This window comes from Tachysurus fulvidraco, chromosome 2 (genome assembly GCF_022655615.1).
Source record: "Tachysurus fulvidraco isolate hzauxx_2018 chromosome 2, HZAU_PFXX_2.0, whole genome shotgun sequence".
Classification (NCBI taxonomy): Eukaryota; Metazoa; Chordata; class Actinopteri; order Siluriformes; family Bagridae; genus Tachysurus; species Tachysurus fulvidraco.
Window position 1 is genome coordinate 24,714,857 of NC_062519.1, and position 23,677 is coordinate 24,738,533.

Sequence of the window (23,677 nt, forward strand, 5' to 3'; positions counted from 1 at the left end):
TTGATTCTGCACATCCTAGTCCATAATGTACTTTCGCTTTATTTATTTTATTCCTTCCAGTCAAACAAGGTTCTAGCTGTTGCCATGGCATCCGGGTGCTGAGCGGTATGAAGCAATTTATCATTTTAATGAGAAGAGTGTGAGAGACAGGGGTGGGTGAGGAGGGGCTTTAAAATCACAATCAGAGAGACGGGCAATACATGTCACGGTGATGAAGCGTGGATTTTGACGAGGCTACAGTAAAATGCCTACAGTAAGATCCTGAACATACTCTGAGACATAAGACATTTGCTGGAAAGGTTAAAGATATCAGGATGACATTAGTTAAAACCAGTTGTCCATAAAACCAGTTGTCCACTTCCTTTTACCTGCACATTTTATATCATCCTGAATGTCCCTTAAAGTGCCCCCCTTTAGCAGCAGCTTTTTACCTAATACACATCTAATAGTCTGTTTGAATTTAGATTTAAACATTAATACACTGATTCTGCAGATTTCAATTTAACCTCATGCTGAGTCATAGAAAGCAAATCTGGGAGCGTGTTATTGATGATGACCTCGACTGCACTGGAATAGCCTGAAGGAGCAGGTTCATGAGGACATTTTCGCTCTCTGCTCCTTCCCGATGTGCTGATACCGATTAAATTTTAAAGAGATTTTATTCAGACTATGGACCCTTTGATTACCAGGTTTGATTACTTTGATTCTTGACCTCTCTCGGGTCTACAGATCAAAAAATCAAACATAACGCACTTTAAAAAGCTTTTGCATTCTGACATAATAAAGGGATCATTCATTTAAAAAACACTTTCTCTGCAGAAATATGTAGCGAAACCACTAGACACTTCAACAACTTCTTTCCACATGCAATCAGATCCATGAACACTCAATTCCACCACAAACCGAGTGTCAGCATTGTGTTTAGTTTTTGTATTTAAGATGTGATATGTTTCCTACTTGTCTTCACTTCTGATCAAATAATAGTATCGTGTTGGGATGTAAGTATACAAACCATTGTTTTTGTTATTTAATCTTCTTCAACTGTGTATAACCACTTTGTATCTACACACCTAACGATATTTCACTAAAAAGCTTGTATTCATAAATCTAAACAAAGATAAGTTCATTAATAGGATATTCAGACACCATAAATTACCAATAACACTGTGTTTCAAAGCTGTTACGGTTTTTACGGAAATTACAGCTCTGAGATGTCGACAATAAGAGGTTATTAACTTTATTTCCACCCGTTCCTCATGACAAATTATTTTCAGTTCCCCACGTTATGAGGATCCCAGTCATGGATTACATTTTAAAATCCTCTGTAAGTTACCAATGGGGTTCAATTTGACTTTCTTAAGTCTTTTAGGCTCCCCAGATTCATCTTCTTGACAGATGGAATAAAATTTTTCTCTAATATATCCTTCCATAATGTGTAATGCACCAGTACCGTTTGGAGTGAAGCAGCTCATGATGCTACCACCACCGTGTATCCCCGTGGTTATGAAGTCCCAGGACTCATACGCACAACTAAACCGTCTTTTCTAAACCTGACAAGCTAAATTACTGTTCCACAAGAATTGTGATTCGTCTCAATTTTTTTAGATTCTGCTTCTTTCTTTGCACAGGAGTTTTGCATGACGTGGTTCAATGGTTATAAGCTCTGTGTATCTGTTGTTCTTGTTGCTTTCAGGTCATCCTGCAAATCTTTTCCAATGTCTTTTGGCTTCTCGCTTACTAATTTGTAATCAAATCTTTATCAAATAAACAACCCCAAACAAATTACACTAAAACAAAGGACTAGACCAAGGTAAGGCAAGGCTAGGAAGACTCATCAAAATCAACGGCACTCACAGAGCAAACAAAACGACTTGTAGCTCCACAACTAAGTAGGGGGAACTGGGCAACTCTTTGGCAACTGGGATCTTTGGTATGTCTCTCCGCATGAGATATCTATCTATCTGTCTGTCTGTTTGTCTGTCTGTCTGTCTGTCTGTCTGTCTGTCTGTCTTTCAACAATGGTTATAAGGTTATTATGATGTAAAAAAATCTTAAATCTTACATCAATTAAATCTATTTGATTAATTCTAAACAATTACAAGGATTATTATAAACAATTCTGAAGGATTTTCTTCTCCTTGGATTTTGATTTATTCTCGATTATGTTTGTCTGTCAAAGCCTTGTAAGTCACTTATTGAAAGCTATCGATCAAGACAGGGCTATAAACAAATTTAGAAAACATTCTAATGTACAAATAATACCAAATATGATTTTTAATATGATTTAAATAGAGCCTGAATCATTATTCCTGGACAGGTTGTTAGTTTGTTTAAGCTTATGAATATACCCCTTTTATATTAAATTCAAAAGATATTGTGTGTCAAATTGAGCGTGTTCTCATTGCTTTACCTGACAATACAGCTGTCAAAGGTGATATCAGGTAGGACTTGGCAGATTGGATTCAATAAAATGCCTCAGTCTGAGTGTGCAGCACTTACTGTAATGGCTGCATTACAGGTCCAGTAAACACCATGGAATAATCCAACATGTAGTTATGCGCATCACACTGACTTCAGGCAGACGCCTACAAACACAAGGGCAAAAAATTTTATTTTTAGCATTATGGTAATTTGAAATCAGGGCTTTGCCTTTTTAACAAAGAATGTAAGCATCCCTATATAATATAGATGACATGTGCTGGAGTAAAACAAATACAAGTAAACCACAACACTGTACACTGCACACGACTTCATTAGTGACATTACCAAGTAGATGAGAACATATTTTTTCAATGTAACCTCAGCAGTGATTCATTCGTCCTGACACTGTCTGTGATCTTATCCAGTGCTGGACCACAAGGCCACACCCCCTCCTTCTCTACCTCTTTGTGTCTGGATGAGTGAGAAAGTCCCCTGAGAGAGCTGGCAATGGTCCAGCATTCTGCGCCACCAACGTTCCCACTGATCAGAGCAAATGGAGAAAAACATGTCAAGTTACCATGGTAACTGGCAGGAAGGAACAGAATTGTGTGTGTGTGTGTGTGTGTGTGTGTGTGTGTGTGTGTGTGTGTGTGTGTGTGTGTGTGTGTGTGTGTGTGTGTGTGTGTGTGTGTGTGTGTGTGTGTGTGTGTGTGTGTGTGTGTGTGTGTGTGTGTGTGTGTGTGTGTGTGTGTGTGATCTGTTAAAAAAAAAATCTCTGCAGAGGAAAGCGGGTATAGCAGGATGGGAGAGTGTGAGAGAATTGCTGCTAGACAAGCAGAGCATTATATGAAACCTACAGCAGGGGTTCTTAAATCTTTTGCTGCAAAGATTCATTTCTGTCTAAAATAAATCCAAGGATCTTTGTATCATGATTTAGGAACATAATCCAAATATGAATTATTACTAATTATAGTAAGGTGTATTAGTCAAATCTATCACATCATTCTATAGATTTATGCTATCGGATGTTTATACCCTAAAGCGTTTAGACTGCATTACATGTTTTGTGTCATATGAACAGTTTGCTTTTTAGTTGTATATGACTTCCATTTAGATTCCAGGTGATGTTGCTCTTGAGGTGTCAAGGAAGAAAAACAGTAAAACTCAAGTGTCCATTTATTACTTGTACTATACAGTAACTAAGCTATAATATTTACAACAGATACATAATAAGTAATAAAAACAATTTCCACTACTGAGACTTTGCAGACATTTAAGGATAAATGCCCTGACTATTGTAGACAAGTTCCATAAACTTCAGAACACAAATTGCATCATGAGTCTGTTATTCAACATTTGTTAAAATACAGTTCTGTTTTTTCACAATTTTTACTAGTTGGCACTTTTTGTTCTCCATTTTTAACTGCTGACAATTCATTCTTAATTAATAAATTTACTGATTTTTCTACCAATAAAGATCCTGCTTTGTTTTTAATTTGCTTTATGTAGTGTTAATTGCATACCTGTGGCTATTGATGATGTTTGCTCAGAACTGCAGGTAACCTTGTAGGTGTTAATACAGAGCTGTCGGTGGTTCTTTAATGCGGTCGGTGTTAAGGGTGTGTGTAGAGTTCTTCATTCTGCACAGGACATTTTAGCTGTTTACATTCTAGCAAATTTGATGACACTCGAGTGCTCTTCTGTGTGTCGTGTCCTGTTATAAACCACTTAATGGTAGTGATGTGAGTAAGAACTGGTTGCACTAGTGGGATCAACCCAATACGTTTCTTTAAGGGTTCTCTGGGGAAACATTAAAATATTTAAATTGGCTATTATGTCTGAATAGTAAAAAACCCATTATAATTCAGACACATGACAGTTTGTATAAGCTAACCTAAGCATGTCAGGGCTTGGATTTAAACTCACTTAAACTTTCTCAATTAGAAAACACTATGATCATGGCTTTTTCAGTTGACGTCAGGATGTCAGTTCCTCTAATAGATAAAAAAAATAAAACCTATGGAAAGGTATGATGAATGAATCACACCTTTCCATAGGACGAATGACATTTAGAAAAATAAACACCCAGCATTGTGTATCAGTTCAAAAACAGCACTAAGAGGACTAACTTCTTTTCTCACTGATGTGCTTCTATAAACATGTCACTAGGTGGCCAGGTATGCACACAATATTTAATTGTGACTGGCTACTTAACCAAACCCTAGTTTAAAATCATTCTAATTTACAATGTGTACAGCAAATAATCCAAGACAATATTTCCTAATCAATTGTCTGTATGTGTGAGTGTGTGAGTGAATGAGAGTGTGTGTGTGCCCTGTGATGGGTTCGCACTCCGTCCAGGGTGTATCCTGCCTTGATGCCCGATGACGTATGAGATAGGCACAGGCTCCCCGTGACCCGAGGTAGTTCGGATAAGTGGTAGAAATGAATATTTCCTAATCTACACTTTTAGAAAAAGTTCTTTACTGGTTTGTCTGGAATCTGAAACTCTTAAACATGAACTAGTTCCTTAGTACACTTTTATTTCCATTGTATGGAAACTCAAGCAGATCAAATGCATGAACTTCTGGCAACCTTTAAACGATTCTCGGACACCCTGTAAGTCATATTTCATACCCTGGACCTGGAGTAACCCCTGAAGAATTTACCGTTATCCTTGCTCTAACACACGCACCTTATCTTAAGACACGATATTAATTAAGCTGATAGGATAAGTGCAGTGTGTTAGTGCAGAGCAAATACTAATATGTGCAGGACACCAGGGCCCTGGTTGGGAACCTGCAGTTTAACTGAGAGAGATAATCTTAATTGAGAGGACAGTTTGTTGTATGGTCCAAAACATATACATTTCCAAAGATTTCTATAGGACATACAGTAGACTTATTTCATGTAATGTGTAAACATTTAAAGATTTTCACATATTCATGTGTTATTATATAATTGCATGGAAAACAAAAAATACATGAATTTATAATACATGAGCAATCCATTACACAGCTTATTACATGAGAAAGTCCCAAAAAAATATATAAACTCTAATGCATGTATAGCTGTATCATGTATAGTTGGAGCATAAGTATGTGGATCATCTTGATTATGCATCATAAAGCATACTCTCATGTATAGCTTGATCATATGTAGGTGGATTCTGTATATATATATATAGCTGGATTCTATAGATCATGGTCATGTAAAGATGGGTTATATATAGCTGGGTTATGTAAATGTTATATAGCTGGATCATGCTTTCTAAACCTGCAGCATAGGCTGTGTTTGGAAACAGACGTCTCTGTCCGCGAGAGGGCGCTAAAGCTGAACTCCTGTTTTCATCACCAGGGCGAATGATAATAACCTGAAAATCCATCCACCCTGAAGTCCTCACACCCCGACAAAAGGGGACAGGACAAACGGACTAGGCAATGAGGAGTGTTGGTCATAGAATCCTCTCATTTCTGCTCTGCTCTCTTAACATTTAAAGGATCTGATCAGGCTGCTGTGTGAGTGCAGCAGATACCGAGAAGACAGTGAGGAGACCTGGAACCAAATTGATGTCGTAGCGCATTTTATAATAGAACTAGAAGAATCCGCATCACTCAGAGCCACAGCTACACGCGGGCAGAACCAGGGGGTGGACAATTTGACACTGTAGAGTAAGTCTTTCTAAATATATATATATATATATATATATTTAATTCATTCTGTTTTATTTGCTTTGCATGTGCACATGCTGTGTTGGCCCTTTTAACGACTTGCCACACCTGCAGATAGCGCTTTATTCTCTCATCTATGATGCGTTCCAGCTGTGGGCGCTCCAGCTGTGGGTGCTCCAGCTGTGGGAGCTCGCGAGGGTGGAAATGCGAGTTTTTTTTTATATTTGTTGCTTTGAGGACAATTTTTATTTGGCGCTACTTTATTTGAACGCATCAGTGGTTAAAATTGTCCAGATTGATTAATGCGCCCATATGCGACGCATTAGCTACAGGGCCTCATCATTAACCGTGAGGTTTTTTTTTTTCTTCCTTCCTTTTTCTATTCCATATATTTGACCTCTGGATCTAAATGCATGTGTGCTCTTCTCCTATATGCTGTGCATCCTGCACAAAAGGATAGCCTATAGGAATATACCGACTAAATGCGGCAATTTATTTATTTATTTGTTTGTTTATTTATTTTCAAACTACAATACAGGTTATTTTTTTAGGTGCATTCATGTGTAGGCTGGTTCAATGTACACATATGCACGTGCACGTTTCTTTGACACGAACTAACCTGCTTCATCATCATCGTCATCATCACCATCATTATCCCTATGATCAGGGCTGTTTTACTATTCTGAAAATACATCCATGCATCCATGAGTGTGCTTTCTATATTGTGTTCCTCTCTCATCCCTCAGGCTGTTAAAAAGAAGCTCTTACTATTTCAATGCATGTGTAGTAGCACATTACAGTTCTGTCTCTCTCTCTCTCTCTCTCTCTCTCTTTTTTTTTTTTGCAAGAGGGTTAAAGTGTTAAGAAGACTTGAAGCGCTTGAATCCTATTTTTTTGTTTGTGTTTTGCTGATTAAACTTGTGGAGTTCACAGACTGAATGAATGAATCTGAATAGAGATTTAAGCACTTATGTACGTCGCTCTGGATAAGGGCGTCTGCCAAATGCTGTAAATGTAAATGTAAATGTAAATGAATCCTCCAGACTGAATATTCCATAGTTTGAACTTCCATAACGAGAGGTGAGATCTGCATTTCATAAACTGCACACAATCGGTGTGGTGTGTGGTCTGTTGTTGGCTGAATGACCATAACACTGTGAATATGTAGCAGGGATATCAGACAGAATGTCGAGTGTTCCCATTGCTAATAGGAAGGCATGTGCTATCTGATATGGGCAGGGCTTTTTGCTGAGATTCCTGAAGCAACTGTTCCAGGGTAAAGGGGCTGAAGTGCTTGGCCTTTTACACAAATACTCCTGCAATCTCTCATCTAGTATACTATATTAGTTTAGACGTCTCTGCAAATTTCTGCAGTCTCACCAAGGGACCATGTCGTCTGTTTGAATAACTGAACCCTTACCTCACAATGTTCACTTAGGGATGAAACTTGCTGTAGAACCACACATTCTCCATAAGAGGGCTTTGGGCTTTGAATAACCTGTCTAATACATTAACCCTAAAGCACATAAGTCAATTAGTCCTTTTGAGTGGTTGATAGCCTTCTGTAATTCACCAACCCTAAGTGCTATTAAAGATAACATGGTTTGATGCTCATAGATTTTATTTTTGAAACTTTAAGACGATACCTCGCCTACAGTTTACTCTCGGTTGAAAGCCTGTTCGTCGTTTCTACCCAGCAATACTTGAAGTCAAATGGTTTCCATGTGAGCAAAATGATTAGTCTGCAAGACTGCTTAGTTGGGTATGTAGACACATTAAATATGTATCATATGAAGTCTGCGTTTGCTGAGGTTCTTAAAGAAAAGTTCCAGGAGAACATCAAACTTGCATTGGCTTTATGCTTACCTTACATAAAGCAAAGACCCTGGAGCTGTGTGACTAATAGGACTAATAATGGAAGCTAATGGCCAACACACTGCAAGTTACTTAGGCAGACTGCATGCCAAATATGATCATTGTAATAATCCATAGCATCGGGTCGTCAAGTCTTTTTCAGTTTTTTTACCGGTGATTATAGTACATTACTATCATTCATTTTAATGTTTTGAACCTTTAAACTCTAGCAATTTATCGACTCATTTTGATTACAGTTGTCTTGCGTAGGGTAATGTTGTGTTACCCTGCTCGTACTGTGTGACTTGTTTTTTTTGGGCAGTTCGTGGGTGAGGTCTCCATAGAAACGAACAGCATTCTTCCACTTCAGTGGGCAGTTTTGTGACAAATCCCTTAGAAAGGGCACTTAACTGAAAAGCAGTACAAAAAAGATGTCAAGTTCAGCATGCTCTTTACATAGGAACATTTGTGCTTAGCAAACACTCACAATAACACGGTGACATGTGAAAAATGAAATTCTGGACACTGAAAGTTTCATCATTGCCGTTTAAAAAAAAGGTGGAATTAAATAACCTGCGGTTTTCATTTTATGGTTAAATTATTGAAGTGAAATACTTAGGAAGTTGTATAAATTTTTATCACTGTTGTCTATGTTAACCTACTGTACAACAGGAGACCTACACTTATCCACTTTAACTATGTGTGTTCTTTCTTCAGTCTTCAACTGCCCTGGTTTCCTGATCTTTTTGTCCAGTGTAACCTTAATTTTTTCTCAAATTTTGTCTATTGAAATGTTTTTCTGTTCACGGTGTTTGTAATTAGTGCTTATTTGAATTCCCAGAGCTATTTTGTCAGCTTAAAACCAGTCTTGCTTTTTCTCCGCTGCACTCTCTTATCAACATTAGCATGAATGACCAAGTGTACAGTACTGTTGTTCCTAATAAAGTGGACAGTGTGTGAACATATAGAACGGGGCATAGAAGCCTTGAGAGTGTAGTGAATTAAACAAAATTGAAATGAGGCTAGAATAATAGAATTACTAAGAAATTACTAAGAAAAATCCTACATGCTTAAAAACATTTTTTGATGGATAACGTAATCCCGTTTTAGTGTGTAAAAAAGGATTCATATACAAAATACTGGTTAAAATGAAATGAGCAAATAATTGTTCATAACCCCTTTGCTTGTTCTGGTTTCATATCTAACACCAGCAGCCATGTTCCACCTCATACAGAGACTGCATGGGGTTTTTTAATGGTCTAGTTTCTCTGTCAGAGGGGGAATATATGACCTTGTTAGGCCCTTGCTTTATTTTTTGGGCCTGGACACACTGTCACTTTGTAGTGTGGAGCCTAAGGGCATTTGCAGTCTTTAAAAGGGTATAAATCAGTGGGTATGGGTGTCCTGTAGCTGATGCCCCAGGATTAGTTTGTTATTGACTTTGCAGTGAGAACTATTCAGTAATGCTGGAAATAGTGCAAAATTGATCACACTGTGTGATGTTATTGCATGTGAATGGACAGTTATTACTGGAACCCAGCAATGAAACAGAAAATAGTTTAATGACAGTGCATGGAGTGAGTCATATGACACATTAGCTTCTCTATATACTGATAATTAATGATCCAGGAGGCAGCTCATGTGATATGGCCTCTGGCTTCTTCATGCATTCAGAAATAAACACTTTTCCAGTTGAGTGGGCAGTGGTGACATTTTGCCGAGTCTTTATTTTGCAGATCATTAGAGTGAAGAGGTATTGAATTATAATGTAAGGTTAGGTCCTGACGAACCAGTTGAACTAAACTGTTACTATTACAATTGTTTAGAACTAAGGGGCCTAACCCAAACCTGTTGCAAGACAATGCTCCTGTGCACAAAAAGTGAGGTCCATAAAGACAATAACGGCTGGTGCGGAAGAACTGAAATAGCTTGAACAGAGGCCTGACCTCAGCCAAACTGGACACCAACTACACACCAGGCCTTCTCCCATTACATCAATGCCTGACTTCACTAAAGCTCTTGTGGTTGAATGGGCACAAATCAATACAACAATGTTCCAAAATCTAGTAAGAAGCTTTTGCTGATGAGGGGAGGGTTTTATATGGTTTTTGGAATGGGATATTCACAAAAGACATAAAGTGTATGATGGTCAGGTGTCAAAATACTGTACTTTTGGTTGTATAGTGTACGATTTGATAGGCATTTATAAAATATTTTTACTAGGGAGCACTAGGCATTGGGCAAGATTATACCAGATATACACCAGGGTTGCACACACACACACACACACACACACACACACACACACACACACACACACACACACACACACACACACACACACACACACACACACACACACACACATTCACACCTAGGTGCATTTATCTAGCCAATGTACCACCTACCATGTGTAGGTGCGGAAAGAAACCAGAGAACCTGGAGCAGCCCAGACAGCTTCAAGGAAATTATACAGAGAACATCTCCACAGACACAAACACAAGCTTAGGATCGATCCTGTTATACGGTTGCATCTGTTGCATGTCTGTGTAATATGTTTTAAATATCTATAATGATGCAAATAATGACACATTTAGTAAAACGCAGGTTAAATTAAAATTTAAGTTCAATTAAAGGTTCAATTTAAATTTAAGTTACATTAAAGGTTAAATTTAAGTTTAAACTTTAGCTTGAAAAAATTCTACCAATGCTAGCAAGTGCACAGCACAAACAAACAGCATGAAACAAATGTATTTTAATTTCATTGATAAATACATATGATATACTCTGCCAATCTAATCAATCAAAGATGAATTTATTTAGCAGCAAATCCACAATAAGTCACAGAAGTGTCACAAGCCGCGTGTAGGCTCTGTCCGTTCAATTCACACCTCACATGGTTCATATGAACTACTCGACAGCATGAAAGCTTGTTTTATTTTTAGCAAGAAAACTAATGGCCAAATTTACAACTGTGTCAATGAAACCAATGGAATGGGGACAGCCAAAGTTGGTCAGCAGTAATTACAACACGTCAATACTGTGAGTATTGCTTTCATACATACACTTTTATGGGTAAGAACAGCTTGAATAATCATGGCATATTTAGATAAATTTCACTCACATAAAACTGAATAAAGTAGAAGTGTTTAAAGGTTCAACTTAGACACGTTAATTATAGGTGACATGATCACACTCATTCTACGTCATTCAAACTGCTATGCTAGATAGTTATTTAAATTAATTTTTGTATAAGCCGTGAAATCAGGGTTACATGAGAAATATTTTTTGCTTATATCTGACCGACCACATTCGTATCTCCAGAAAAAAAAGATTCCGGACCACCACCATTGTGGATTAGGGCCTTATGGCTACAAAATATTGCTGTCTATTTATCACCTTCCTCTGGCAACAAACAGTAGTAATGAAGAATGAAGCAAGCAGCAGATATGGCTACAGAGCTTGGCAGAAGGAAAAAGGTCAACTGCTTTAACGTTTGCTGCAGAAGGAACAAAAAGTGGGCAGAAGAGTCCATTGAGCAGTGCTACGGAGGTGGAAAGGGTGCATTTAGTGTGTTGGAACACAGAATACACGAGCTGGCAGCAGGCACAGACCAAATGAAAGAACTGCTAGCAGAAATGCAATAGCACATTGAAGTTATAGACAGTATAGTATAGACAGCCGCCTTGTATGCAGAGACAGACGCTGATGTGCTTTCAGTGTCTTATATTCTCTTAACCTGAGGCCTATTTTGGCAGATAATTCTGCTAGCTTGACGTCAAAGCAGACTGAAGATCAACGTGTAACGCACATTAGCTGCAATTAATTCAATAGAGGCTGGTATTAAGGCTGTTTTGGCAAAAGTTGGATTCTGTACTCTGTAGTAGTTCAGTGAATTGTTGTGAAGTGAATTGCTATAATAACAAAAGAATATATTATCTACATTTCACAGTTACTTTTACAGTAGATGCAAAATTATGTATAGTTATGAAAGTATCAATTTGACAAATAGACAAACACAGTTAAATGCACTTGCTTGCTAGTGCTAGCTAGCTAAATAAAACAGCCTCATAATGGAAAATAACATTAGCTGCAAATTCCAGAAAAACACTTTTACAGCAAACCAGCCAACTAGCATACAAATAAACAATCTTACATATCGTGTGTTAAAATATAAATAAACAAATTCCATCACTTTTGAATCTTTACCTCTTACATGCTAATCTAGTCCTTGTCCTACTCGTCATGCTACATTGCTACATCCCAGCTATGTCCCCTCTGAAAGTATTAGAACAAAGTCAGTTCTTTTGTTTTTGCTATGTGCCAGAAACATCTGGGTTTGAGATCAAAATAAGAATATGAGACAATAGAACAGAAATTCACCGTCCATGTCTTGTTATTTACATCTAGATGTTTTAAACAACTTGGAAGATGGCACCCACCCATTTTTCAAAGGAAGATGTGACTTTGTGTGTTTCTTGTTGCCCAGATGTGTCCCAGATTTGATTGTTTAAAGAATTAACAGCACTTATTGTCTGCTCTTGAAATGAGCTATTGATTTTATTGTTAAGGCTGCGTTTGTAAGTAAAAAAAAAGGGCAGACAAACATGAACACCAGAGAGCTGTCTATGGGAGAAAAGCAAGCCATTTTATAGCTGAGGTTAGAGCTGTTGCAGAAGCATTGGGCATAGCAATTTGGAATGTCCTGAAAAACACACTGGTGTATTAAAAACTATACACTGAACAAGTCAGTCAAGATAAACAACAGCAGTCAATGGCAGAAATATTGTGAGAGCTGAAAAGGAAAAAAGAAAAACAGCAGTGTTCATCACCAAAATATTCCACAGAGCAGGGTTGAAGGCATCACAATCTACTGTTTGAATAAAACTATGGGAGCAGAAATACAGAGGCCACAAGATGCACTCATCAGCAGTAATAATTAGAAGGCCAGAGAATTCTCAATGAACTACATAGATGAGCCACAACCAATCACCAACCGAAGTGTAGGGAAAGAAAGGATCTGCTGATGATCCAAAACACATGAGCTCATCTGTCAAGCATGGTGGAGTCATAGCTTGGGCTTGCATGGCTGCTTCTAAACAGGCTTACTTATCTTTGTTGATGATTTATCACATGGTGGTTGCAGCAGAATGAACTGAGATGTTTACAGAAACATTCTGTCTGCAAATTTACAGAGAAATGCATCCAATTTAATAGGGAGGAACTTCATTATGCAGCAAGACAACGAACGAAAACACACTGCCAACACAACAAATGACTTCATAAGGGGACAAATCACTAGACCTTAACCCAACTAACATTTTACTCGTGAAGAGGAGACTGATGAGAAAAAACCTCTAAAACAATCAACAACTGAAAGAAACTGAACTGTAAGCTTGGAAAATCACCACAAAAGAAGAATGTAACAGTTTGGTTATGACAGTGGGTCACGACCGATATTACTTATTATTCACCGTGATACCATCTGGTCCAATACTGTTGCTCACTTAAAGACCCCTATGGTCTGCCACCAAAGACGTTATGTTCTACATTTAAAATGCTTCTACACATCTAAACATATTTTGGAGGGAAATGTTTATACAACTTGTAATGTCACTGGTGCCAAATATCAGGTTTTCCTGGTTGAATTTCAGCCAGGAATACTTACTCACTTGCACACTTTGGTGATTTTCCTGCTTTTTAGCTGTATAATCCCGGCGAATAATTTGTGACTTGAATTTAGATATTTGAGCACGGAGATCAGCCAATAGAGCTTGATACTAACCCTCTACTAACTAATACAGGCTGCTGTAATATAAGGTGAGTGAAAACCTTTGTCATTTTCCACTTTTCTCAAACCAGGTGCTGTTTCTTATGGAAAGACCCTTTTTGTTTTTACTATAGTGAATACATGTGAAGATAACACACAACAGGGAAATTAGATGTTGCTGTACACTATGTAGCTCTTAATGAGGTTGTATAAGTGCAGTCCTTGTCAAACATAAAGTCAAAAACACTCACATTAGCTGGGTGACAGCCTGCGCTGTGATTTAACCCAAAACCCTCTGTCTTGTCCTTTGCATTCAGTGGTAAACACAAACTAGATATATTCACACATCTGAAAGCAATCCTGTCAGGTTACTAGTCAGTCTTGAGATTGATATCAGGCATGACTTCTTAATTAGAGCGAGCACCAGAAATTGTTGGATTTTCAAAGCCAGATTTTGTTACTCAGCACTGTTAGTCATCTTCCCTCCAACAATTCCTCTCAGTGAAATCTGCTCCAGGCTGCTGAACTTAAAAAAGAAAAAAACGCTACGCTCAGATTGGCTGGCCAGAAAAAGTCATACTCAAAGCAGTGTAAAAACATCTGTTTTAGCTCAGTTGCTTTTTATTCATTTTTAAAGAGCAGGGAAATACCTTGCATTCCTGAATTTTATGCTTTTGACAGGGACAACAATATTACTTGGTGTAATATGTGATTAATACCAAAAATGTGTTTGGAAATTGGGACATTTTTATTGAATAGCATTTTAAATCATTCTCATTGAAGTGTATTTTTTAATTTGTATTTTTTTTTCATGGATAGATCTACCACAAAGTCTTTGTAGTCATTCAGTTGGCTGGCCGTTGAAACTTAGTCAACCTTCCACCAATCCATAAATGTATTAACCGATTCCACTGCAGATCCTAATGTTTGCTACAGTACATACTGAGTTTATGCTATGAACAGTATGATATGATATACACTAGTAGGTCTTTATGCCTAAATTAACCTCCAACAAACAGTGATTTATTCAGTGTTTTTTAAGAGATGGCTACCGACTGTACAAAAACCCAAAACAGCTTGTTTATGTAGCTTCATACAGTATGTGATTGCCTTCAGTTCAGTTCTGTGAGATTCACTCACCAGTAGAGTCTCTTTAGTCCAAATCACTTACCAAATACATTTTGAACTTACTAGGAACACCATGTCCATAGCATTCCAGTGCACTGAGAAACACCAACACAATAACTCTGGAATAAAAATTACACATAGCAACTTAGGCCTCATTAAATCATGATCTATTGGCCTCCATATTGCATGAGCTTTAATGAGTGCAAAATTGTTATGGAGGCGTATTACTGTACTTTTATGGGTCAGCTAGATCTTTATTATCCATGAGAACAGTTTTATAGACATAAAAGTGTTAATGACATGCTCTGAGACCATATTATGTGTGTAGCTGGAGGAAATAATCAAATTAAAATGTTTGATTTTTGAATTTGGAGTCATTTGGAGCGAAACTGTGCTCCCGAAATGGTTGTGATTCTGGCATCAGGTGATGTCTTGTGTGGAACACGCTGTTGCTTCTCCTAAGATGCAACATCACCCATATCTTGTACATGCTGTACAGATTGTAAATGTGAGGAATGGAAAGAGTAAGAGGTGAGCCTAGCATATCAGACTTAATTGGTATCCAGTGTATGACTGCAATCTGTAACTGTATCTTTTTAATGCTCCAGATATCCATGTCTGTATCTGTGTTCAGAGTTAAATGAAAATGTGGGTGGATCTGATTCAGTGTCTCACCTTCAACATCACTCAAGTTCATAATTACTGGTAACTAGACACGAGTGCAGGATTTTATTTTAAAAAATCTCACACTTTACACACTTCTTATTTTTGTTCGCACCTTTCTGTAATATATTTTAAATTTAGTTGTTGTTATTTCCCAGAATATAAAGTTTGAAGTAATAATAAATTAGTTTGAACTAATTTAAAGTATTGTAATTCTAACCAGGCAGATACTAAGGATGTTGTAAATTTATATTACGGTGCTGCATGTTCATGTTAATGAGCATAATTGTTCTCCTGTGAGCTTCAGTTATATATCCGAACACTCGTGTGAAAATAAAAAGTGCCACTTAGATTTAGTTAAATTCTGCAATTATACCAGTTTCAATACAAACTTTTAGTCTGCAGATGTATTATTCATTCATTCATTAATTTTCTACCGCTTATCCGAACGTCTTGGGTCACGGGGAGCCTGTGCCTATCTCAGGCGTTATCGGGCATCGAGGCAGGATACACCCTGGACGGAGTGCCAACCCATCGCAGGGCACACACACACTCTCATTCACTCACACACTCACACACTACGGACAATTTTCCAGCGATGCCAATCAACCTACCATGCATGTCTTTGGACCGGGGGGAGGAAACCGGAGTACCCGGAGGAAACCCCCGAGGCACGGGGAGAACATGCTAACTCCACACACACAAGGCGGAGGCGGGAATCGAACCCCCAACCCTGGAGGTGTGAGGCAAACATGCTAACCACTAAACCACCGTGCCCCCTCAAGATGTATTAATGAATGAATATCTAAAACAAGATACCAAAAAAGAACAACAACCCAGAAACACATAGTGAACCTCATATTTGTATTTGTATCCATTTAGAGATATTTATATGATCGGTTCATTCATATAAGGTATTGATATTTAGCTACATCATCATATTAATGGATTGTCCAAGAACGCATGAAAAACTCTTTAACCTCATTGTATTATGATGATGGAATGACCAGATTACAAGTCAGTGCATTGTTTTACAAGCTGCTGCTAATAAGCATGTGAAAGGCAGAGGAATTTGCTGATAGACTTATGATCTTCACTTCCCCGAATGACCCCGATCCTGCATCTGTTTGTCTCTTAAATGTGTCTGAAATGCTGAGAACACCCATGAGTGCTGTTATGTAATATTCACACAATGACTTTGACCCACTAACACTGAATGTATCAGCACAGAAATCGAGATGCACCTTGTCTCTTGAAAGTGTTATGTTTTTATAGGAGCACGCTTTTCTCTGCAGTCCCTGAGTGTGTTATTTAGATGCAGCATTTTGTGCTGCATCCTGTCATTTCATGCTGGCTGGAGCAGGGAGTGAAAGGTGCTGAGTCTGCACAAGCTTATATTATGCACCAGGATCAACAGATACGAGCTCAGCTTAGCATCATGCTGCTAGTTAGCACCTTATTAAACGTGATTGCTGGGAGCTGGTGTTGAGAGATCTTCTTAATTTTAATAAAATCGTGGGACATGTTCACAACATACCTAGAATAGCATTGTGATGCATCGATTCTCTCCAAACTCATTCACTTCTTTCTGCTGTTTTTACAAGTGGTGTGCGTTAAATGTTAGGGGCTTGGAGGAGTGTGTATGGGGGGGTGGTTATGATAGGAAACACATGTCAGCCTGCAGGGTGTCGTAGGCTGGGGCATCCACACATTCCTCTACTCCCTCATGACCCTCATGAGATCTCCATTCTCCTCATCTTTCAAACGCTCCAGCAGTACGCTTTCTTCATCGTGTCTGTCAAACTGACTCTGGAGGCATTTAGGGAAATGTACGGTGCCAATTTAAAGAGATCAAAAGATGGTGGGGGTATGAGTTGTGACGCCCCAACAGGGTGTGAAATAAATAATGAGAAGATCTATCCAGACGTTTCCAGAGCCAGATCTCATTTTCTTCTTATTGGCTTCCATAATAAGACCTACAGTATTAAGACCTATTTGTCTGAGATTTTATTCACTTTTTTAATCCAGACAACAACCCCTTAATAACCCCTCATCTTTTAAATCCATCTCATTGACGTGAAGTTCATTTCAGTCAGGTCCAAAACCAGACAATGCTCTCTCACAGATGGGGCTAACTTCCATCCAAGCTTTAGCTGAATAACTGTAATGAGTTCTTTTTAAACAGTCCTGTGCTATTTGTCTGTGCTTAAATGACATATCCTTATATATCTGAAGTTAAACTACTTGGACTCGAAGGAGCCATTAAGGGAAAATTTCTCAGAAATGGTTCAAAAATCTATCAGTGTAGAATGAGACGTTTTTTTTTTTCTTTTGTTCGTCGAACAGCTCTGCAAAAAAAAAAAAGTTTCCTTAAGGATTCTTTGCACGATTAATGTTTCAGGCTTTCTAAAGTGTTCTTCGGGGGACCAAACTGAAGACCCCTGTAGGGTTCTTAAGTTAATCTCCCTGTTTCTGTTAAATTAGGTTTAGGAGAAAGAATCCATTAAGACACGGTCTGCTGTGATGTGAGTTATGGTTACTAGCCTTTCTTCTAACAGCATATTTAAAATGCTTTTATTCCTCTTATACAACAGCAATTTGCTGTTTTTTTAATTTATTTTTTTTATTTTTCAGTTGAGATTTTTTTTAACTTACCTTAAAGCAGTTATAAACAACTGTAAACCTACTTCAGCTGCCTCTTTTTTAATTAATTAATTAATTAATTAATTAATTAATTAATTTGTTTGTTTATTTGTTTTTTTATAATAGGACATATGCATAAGAAACCAGTCATATCCTATTCTTGGGAGAATATGAAAAAAAAATTTCAGTAATTTTAAGTAATATATACCTTTCCTATGTAGTGTTTTATTAAAAAAAAACAACAAAAAAAAAACAACAACAACACTGAGTTAGCAAAAGTATTCTTACGGTATCACTTCCAAAATGTACATTCATTCATTATCTACCGCTTATCCGAACTTCTCGGGTCACGGGGAGCCTGTGCCTATCTCAGGCGTCATCGGGCATCAAGGCAGGATACACCCTGGACGGAGTGCCAACCCATCACAGGGCACACACACACACTCTCATTCACACACACACACACACACACACACACACACACACACACACACACTATGGACAATTTTCCAGAGATGCCAATCAACCTACCATGCATGTCTTTGGACCGGGGGAGGAAACCGGAGTACCCGGAGGAAACCCCCGAGGCACGGGGAGAACATGCAAACTCCACACACACAAGGCGGAGGCGTTAATCGAACCCCCAACCCTGGAGGTGTGAGGCGAACGTGCTAACCACTAAGCCACCGTGCACCCCCCCCAAAATGTACAATGATTCAGGAAATGTTGATTTTTTTATTCTTTTATTTTTGGAAGAGCTGATGTTTGTCCTTTATTATAAAAAATCTTTTCGTCAACTAAGCACACGAGTCTAAAAATCATCTCATTCATTTGTCTTGACCTATTTAAACAGATAGAGAATGACTTAGATAAACAAACTGCATCGGAGACATTACAATTGAAATGTTTCCTCCCTCATGGATCTCCAAAAGCATGAAGCCATTGAGCAATTGAGACAAAATAGATGCTTCTTGAATAATACAGTGTAAAGTAAGGAAACTATTGCTGTTGGTTAAACCTGGTGTATTTTTTACAGCATAACCTATTTACAAGCTGTAAACTTATTTAACCAAAGATGCTGTGATAGATAGAACACTCACAAAATTACGTTTTGTCTGGTTCTCTGTTTTTCTTTTTTGTCTCATGTGCCTTCATGGCTGAAGTTCAAAATTTTTGACACTCCGTATTTTTTCTTCTGTTGTGTCTCTACACTGGGGTCTGATATGAAGGGTTACTTATCAACATTAAGTGAGCAGTATACAGAACCTGGATGTATTGTTGGCAACGAGGCCTTATAAATTCTTCACTCAGAAACAACATATGTTTGTGGGAGTGTGTGTATTTGTGTAAGCTCAAGAAACTGAATGACAAAGGAAGGAACTGAAGGCATCGCCATTCTTACTGCAAACGTACAGAAACTCCGGAAAACGGCAGAGAAATCACAACAGATTGGCTTAGAGAGAGAAACAGAGCGTACTGCATTGTTCTCTTTAGAGATGTTTTTCATCTCTCTCTCTCTCTCTCTCTCTCTCTCTCTCTCTCTCTCTCTCTCTCTCTCTCTCTCTCTCTCTCAGGATGTCTGAGGCGTTGTCACAGCAGGAGAGGCTCCAGGCTATAGCAGTAAGTAAGATGGTTATTCTACAAGATTTTTTTGACTGTTGTAAATCTCATGACTTTAAAAATTCTAGCAAAGTGAAACCTTAAAATAACCTCAACTAAAAAAATTATAAAATAAAAAAAAATTCCCAGTATTATTCGCTCGAAAATTCTCAGATGCTCGGGATTTCTTTTAATCCTGACAGAAGCATGTGAACAGTCATGTTTCAGGCTCAGAGGTAGAATATGGCTCCTTTATAATGATGTTTTGCTCAGGCACACTCATTAATACGCAGACAAACATACACAGTCCCCATCTTCATCTTCACTCCCCTTCCTCACATTCCACTCATTACAGGAAATAATCAAAATACAGTATTCCCTCGCCACTTCGCAGTTCAAGTTTCGTAGCCTCAATGCATCGCTGATTTTTCAAAAACATTCATCGAAAAATAAAAATAAAAACAGTTTCCCAGGATGCCAGACAAAGAGAGAAACTCTCAGAGGTTTTGTACATACCCACGGGCACTCAGACAAGGCACATGATTGGTTCCCGGCGTGAGATCTGAGCTGATTGGCTGTGCATCATCGCATCCTCTCCCAGCTTCTTCCCTTGTTGTATCTCGCCACTCTTGTTCACGCTGTCAACTGTGTCTCGCGTATTGTGTTCAAAATTAACTTTTTGTTAAGCCCTTACAATGCCTCCTAAGTGCCGTGCCCCTGCAAAAGATTTCTCTAGTGAGCCCAAGAGGAAGAGGAAGATGATGACCATCAGTGAAAAGGTCAAACTTAGGGCCAATCCTACTTCGCGGATTTTCACCTATCGTGAGGGGTTCCGGTCCCCATTAACCGCGATAAACGAGGGATCACTGTACCACCCTAAGTCTATTAATAGGCTCAACCATGTACAGGTGAATGTATCAGTGATACAATAAATATATCTAAGCATCTGTTCTGTGATTTTGGGTAAAGGAAAATTCATATCATATACATGTACAGTATGTTCTGACAGTGACTTGCATAAGTATTCGCCCCCTTTGAACCTTTTTAAGCGTTAAAACCTTAAATGAACTTAATTGTCATGAATCTACACAAGTACAAAAACATCATATAATGCCAAAGTGGGTGGAGATAATGTAAATGTAACAACAGTATTTCTAAACATAAAAAAGTCATAGTTATAGTTATAGAATTATAGAGTTATAGAAATATTCCCTCCTTCATGGATCTCCAAAGGGAGGAAGCCAGAACAGAGGCATGATTCTTGAGGAATACTTTACACCTATAATAATCTTATTTCCAAATAAAAGACAGGAATTAGTGGGTGCATGAGTTTTCACCCCCTAGTTGAATGGAGTCAATGCGTGCACAATTAAAGTGCCATTAAAGTGATCTCAGTGTAATCTGTTAGAGAAAATACAAAAACAAACAGCAAAGACACTGGAGCAGTGGTGCTCTGAGTTGTTAATCGGAGGATTGCGGTTCAAGCCCCAGCATGGCCAAGCTGCCACTGTTGGACCCTTAACCAGGGGTGCTGTATCATGACTGAACCTGCACTGCGACCCCAACCTCAAAATTTGGGATATACAAAGATAGAATTTCACTGTGCTGTAATGTATATGTGACACAAATAAAGGCGTCTTCTTTTAAGACCAAAGAGTCAGTCAGGGTTTGGTTATAAAAATATCTTAAAACTCAAACATCTTGCAGGGCTGTCAACTGTCACGCATTGCACATGACAGTCACGCGTTTGGGTCTTTTGTCACGCTCTCCCGCCACACATCGTATTTCTCACACAGAAAAACTTTTTGACTATTTATCATATATTTAATCGCCCGCAGCACCCAAAATGTATCAGTCCGTGCCGCTTATTCGAGCCTGACACTTATCAGCCAATCAAAAAAGAGACTACACAATAGCCAATCAGAAAATAGCAATATCTGGTAAGATTTAACGCAACAACCAAAAAAAAAACATTCATTAGCGAGGGTATTTTGGATGGTCGGTTAAACGAAGCAATCTAAAAATGGCTGGGCTTGAGCCGAAGTGTTTTAAATGGGAGCAACATTACAAATGATAAAGGAGTCCAAAAAGGCAACAAACACAATAAACAACACCAGTCATAATCTCTCTCTCTCTCTCTCTCTCTCTGTCTCTCTCTGTCTCTCTCTCTCTCTCTCTCTCTCTCTCTCTCTCTCTCTCTCTCTCTCTCTCACACACACACACACAAATTAATAAATGGAAATACTTTGGATTTGTTTAAATTGCGGTCAGTGATCCTTACCAAACACAACAATTTCCCCAATATTGTTTTGTTTTTTTTTGTTTTTTTTGGGGTGGGTGGGTGGGTGGGTGTTCCTGGGGGGTTGGAGATGTCACGCTTGCCTGTCTTCAAAACTTGAGAGCCCTGCATCTTGTGTTGTTCCTTTAAACCCATTATTTCACTTTAAAGGCATGGGGCACACCAGTGACTCTGTCTCAAGAAGAAGGGGTAAAGAAGGGATTGGTTAGAGACACAGCCTGTGTGTATGCATTGTGTTGATTAGTTTATAGTAATTGTTCATTGTGATCTGAATAAAACAGCCAGGCACTTTTCACATGAGAAACATAAGCACCTTTTGAATTACAGCTCAAATATGATTTAGAGTTATATAAAACAGAATCTGTTTTTTTTTCCTTTCAGGAGAAGAGAAAGAAACAAACAGAAATAGAAAACAAAAGAAGGCAACTGGAGGATGACCGCAGACAGCTGCAGCACCTCAAGGTAAGACTTAGATCAGATATACAAAAAAAAAAAAAAAAAAAACCAATGGAAATTTTTATACCAAGTCATTTATGCAAACTTTCTTCTAATATCACAGTCAGGTCACATTACAGGTGCTTTTTGTCAATTGTTGTAGTGTTATCAATGATGATTAATCACATGCTTTTTTTGTTGCTGGCCTCCGTATGTTAGTAAATCTTAGCAGTGAAGCTTAACACTAAGGCAAGTGTTTTAAGACAAAGTTTTACAGGGTGTTCTGGAGATTCTGGATATCTCCATATGGAAGTGTCCTGAAGGTTTCAACCAAAGCCAAGGACACTCATCTGTCAGAGACAGGAAGACAAAAAATCTGTTTTGGGTGTTTTTGGGGCTGGGGTGGAGGTAGAGGGGGCTGATAGGACATCCTGTGTTGGCTGAGTGGTGGGACAATGCTTCCTCTGGCTAAATAGGTCTTAGTGAGTAGTGCACACATTTTTGTAACTTGACTCAGAGTGTTTTGTGCACGTAATTGTATGACAGAATTCATAAAACGCCACCCATGCTTCTTAGGAGAATTTGTTTCTACTAAGCAAACATTCAGTAAAATGAAAATGAAACAAGTCTTAGTTTTATTTTAGATCTGATTACATGTGTTTTAGTGTTAGTGATCAAAGTTTAAAGAGCAACTTCAGCAAAGGAGGACTTTTGCAGCGCTGGCCAGAGATAAGAGCCAAAAGCTCTCCATTAGCAGTTTCCATGGAGCTCACATTCGCAGTCAGCAAAATGCAATGAGAGAGCCAGAGAGAGAAAGACAGACAGAGAGAGAATGAGGGGGAAAATGCTTGTTGAATAGTAGGCTGTGGGATTTTTGAAAGGGCAGCTGCTGTGATGTTTTAACCGAATAAATATGTTGTGATATATGTCTCATCACATGTATTGTCCGGTCAATGAACAAATGGACAAAAAGACACATGAGTGAATCATGAGTTTGTTTCAGGAAAACACCAATGAAAGGGTAGAAACAAAACACATGAAGACATTATAGCACTACTGACTTGAAATACACTTGGTGGTTCTTCCCCAAACTGCTGCCACAAAGTGAGAAGCAAACAGTTGTCTAGATGGTCTTTGTATGCTGGAGCGTTACAATTCTTCAATGGAAATAAGACTCTGCTCCTGCATGACAAT

General features: G+C 38.3%; 1 protein-coding gene across 3 annotated transcripts in view; it reads left to right on the forward strand.

The window, feature by feature from the left end:
- The first annotated feature begins 5,774 nt into the window (after positions 1-5,774).
- The window catches only part of palm1a (paralemmin 1a), a 38,034-nt gene continuing 20,131 nt past the window's right edge, over positions 5,775-23,677 (forward strand). The window contains exons 1-3 of one of the 3 annotated variants that reach the window (XM_027169848.2): positions 5,775-6,092; positions 19,725-19,770; positions 22,430-22,510. In XM_027169848.2, coding sequence (XP_027025649.1) covers positions 19,726-19,770; positions 22,430-22,510 — 126 coding nt within the window. In that variant the 5' untranslated portion in view covers positions 5,775-6,092; position 19,725. The remainder of the gene's footprint in view (positions 6,093-19,724; positions 19,771-22,429; positions 22,511-23,677) is intronic. The other 2 variants (XM_027169849.2, XM_027169852.2) reach the window with 2 other exon arrangements.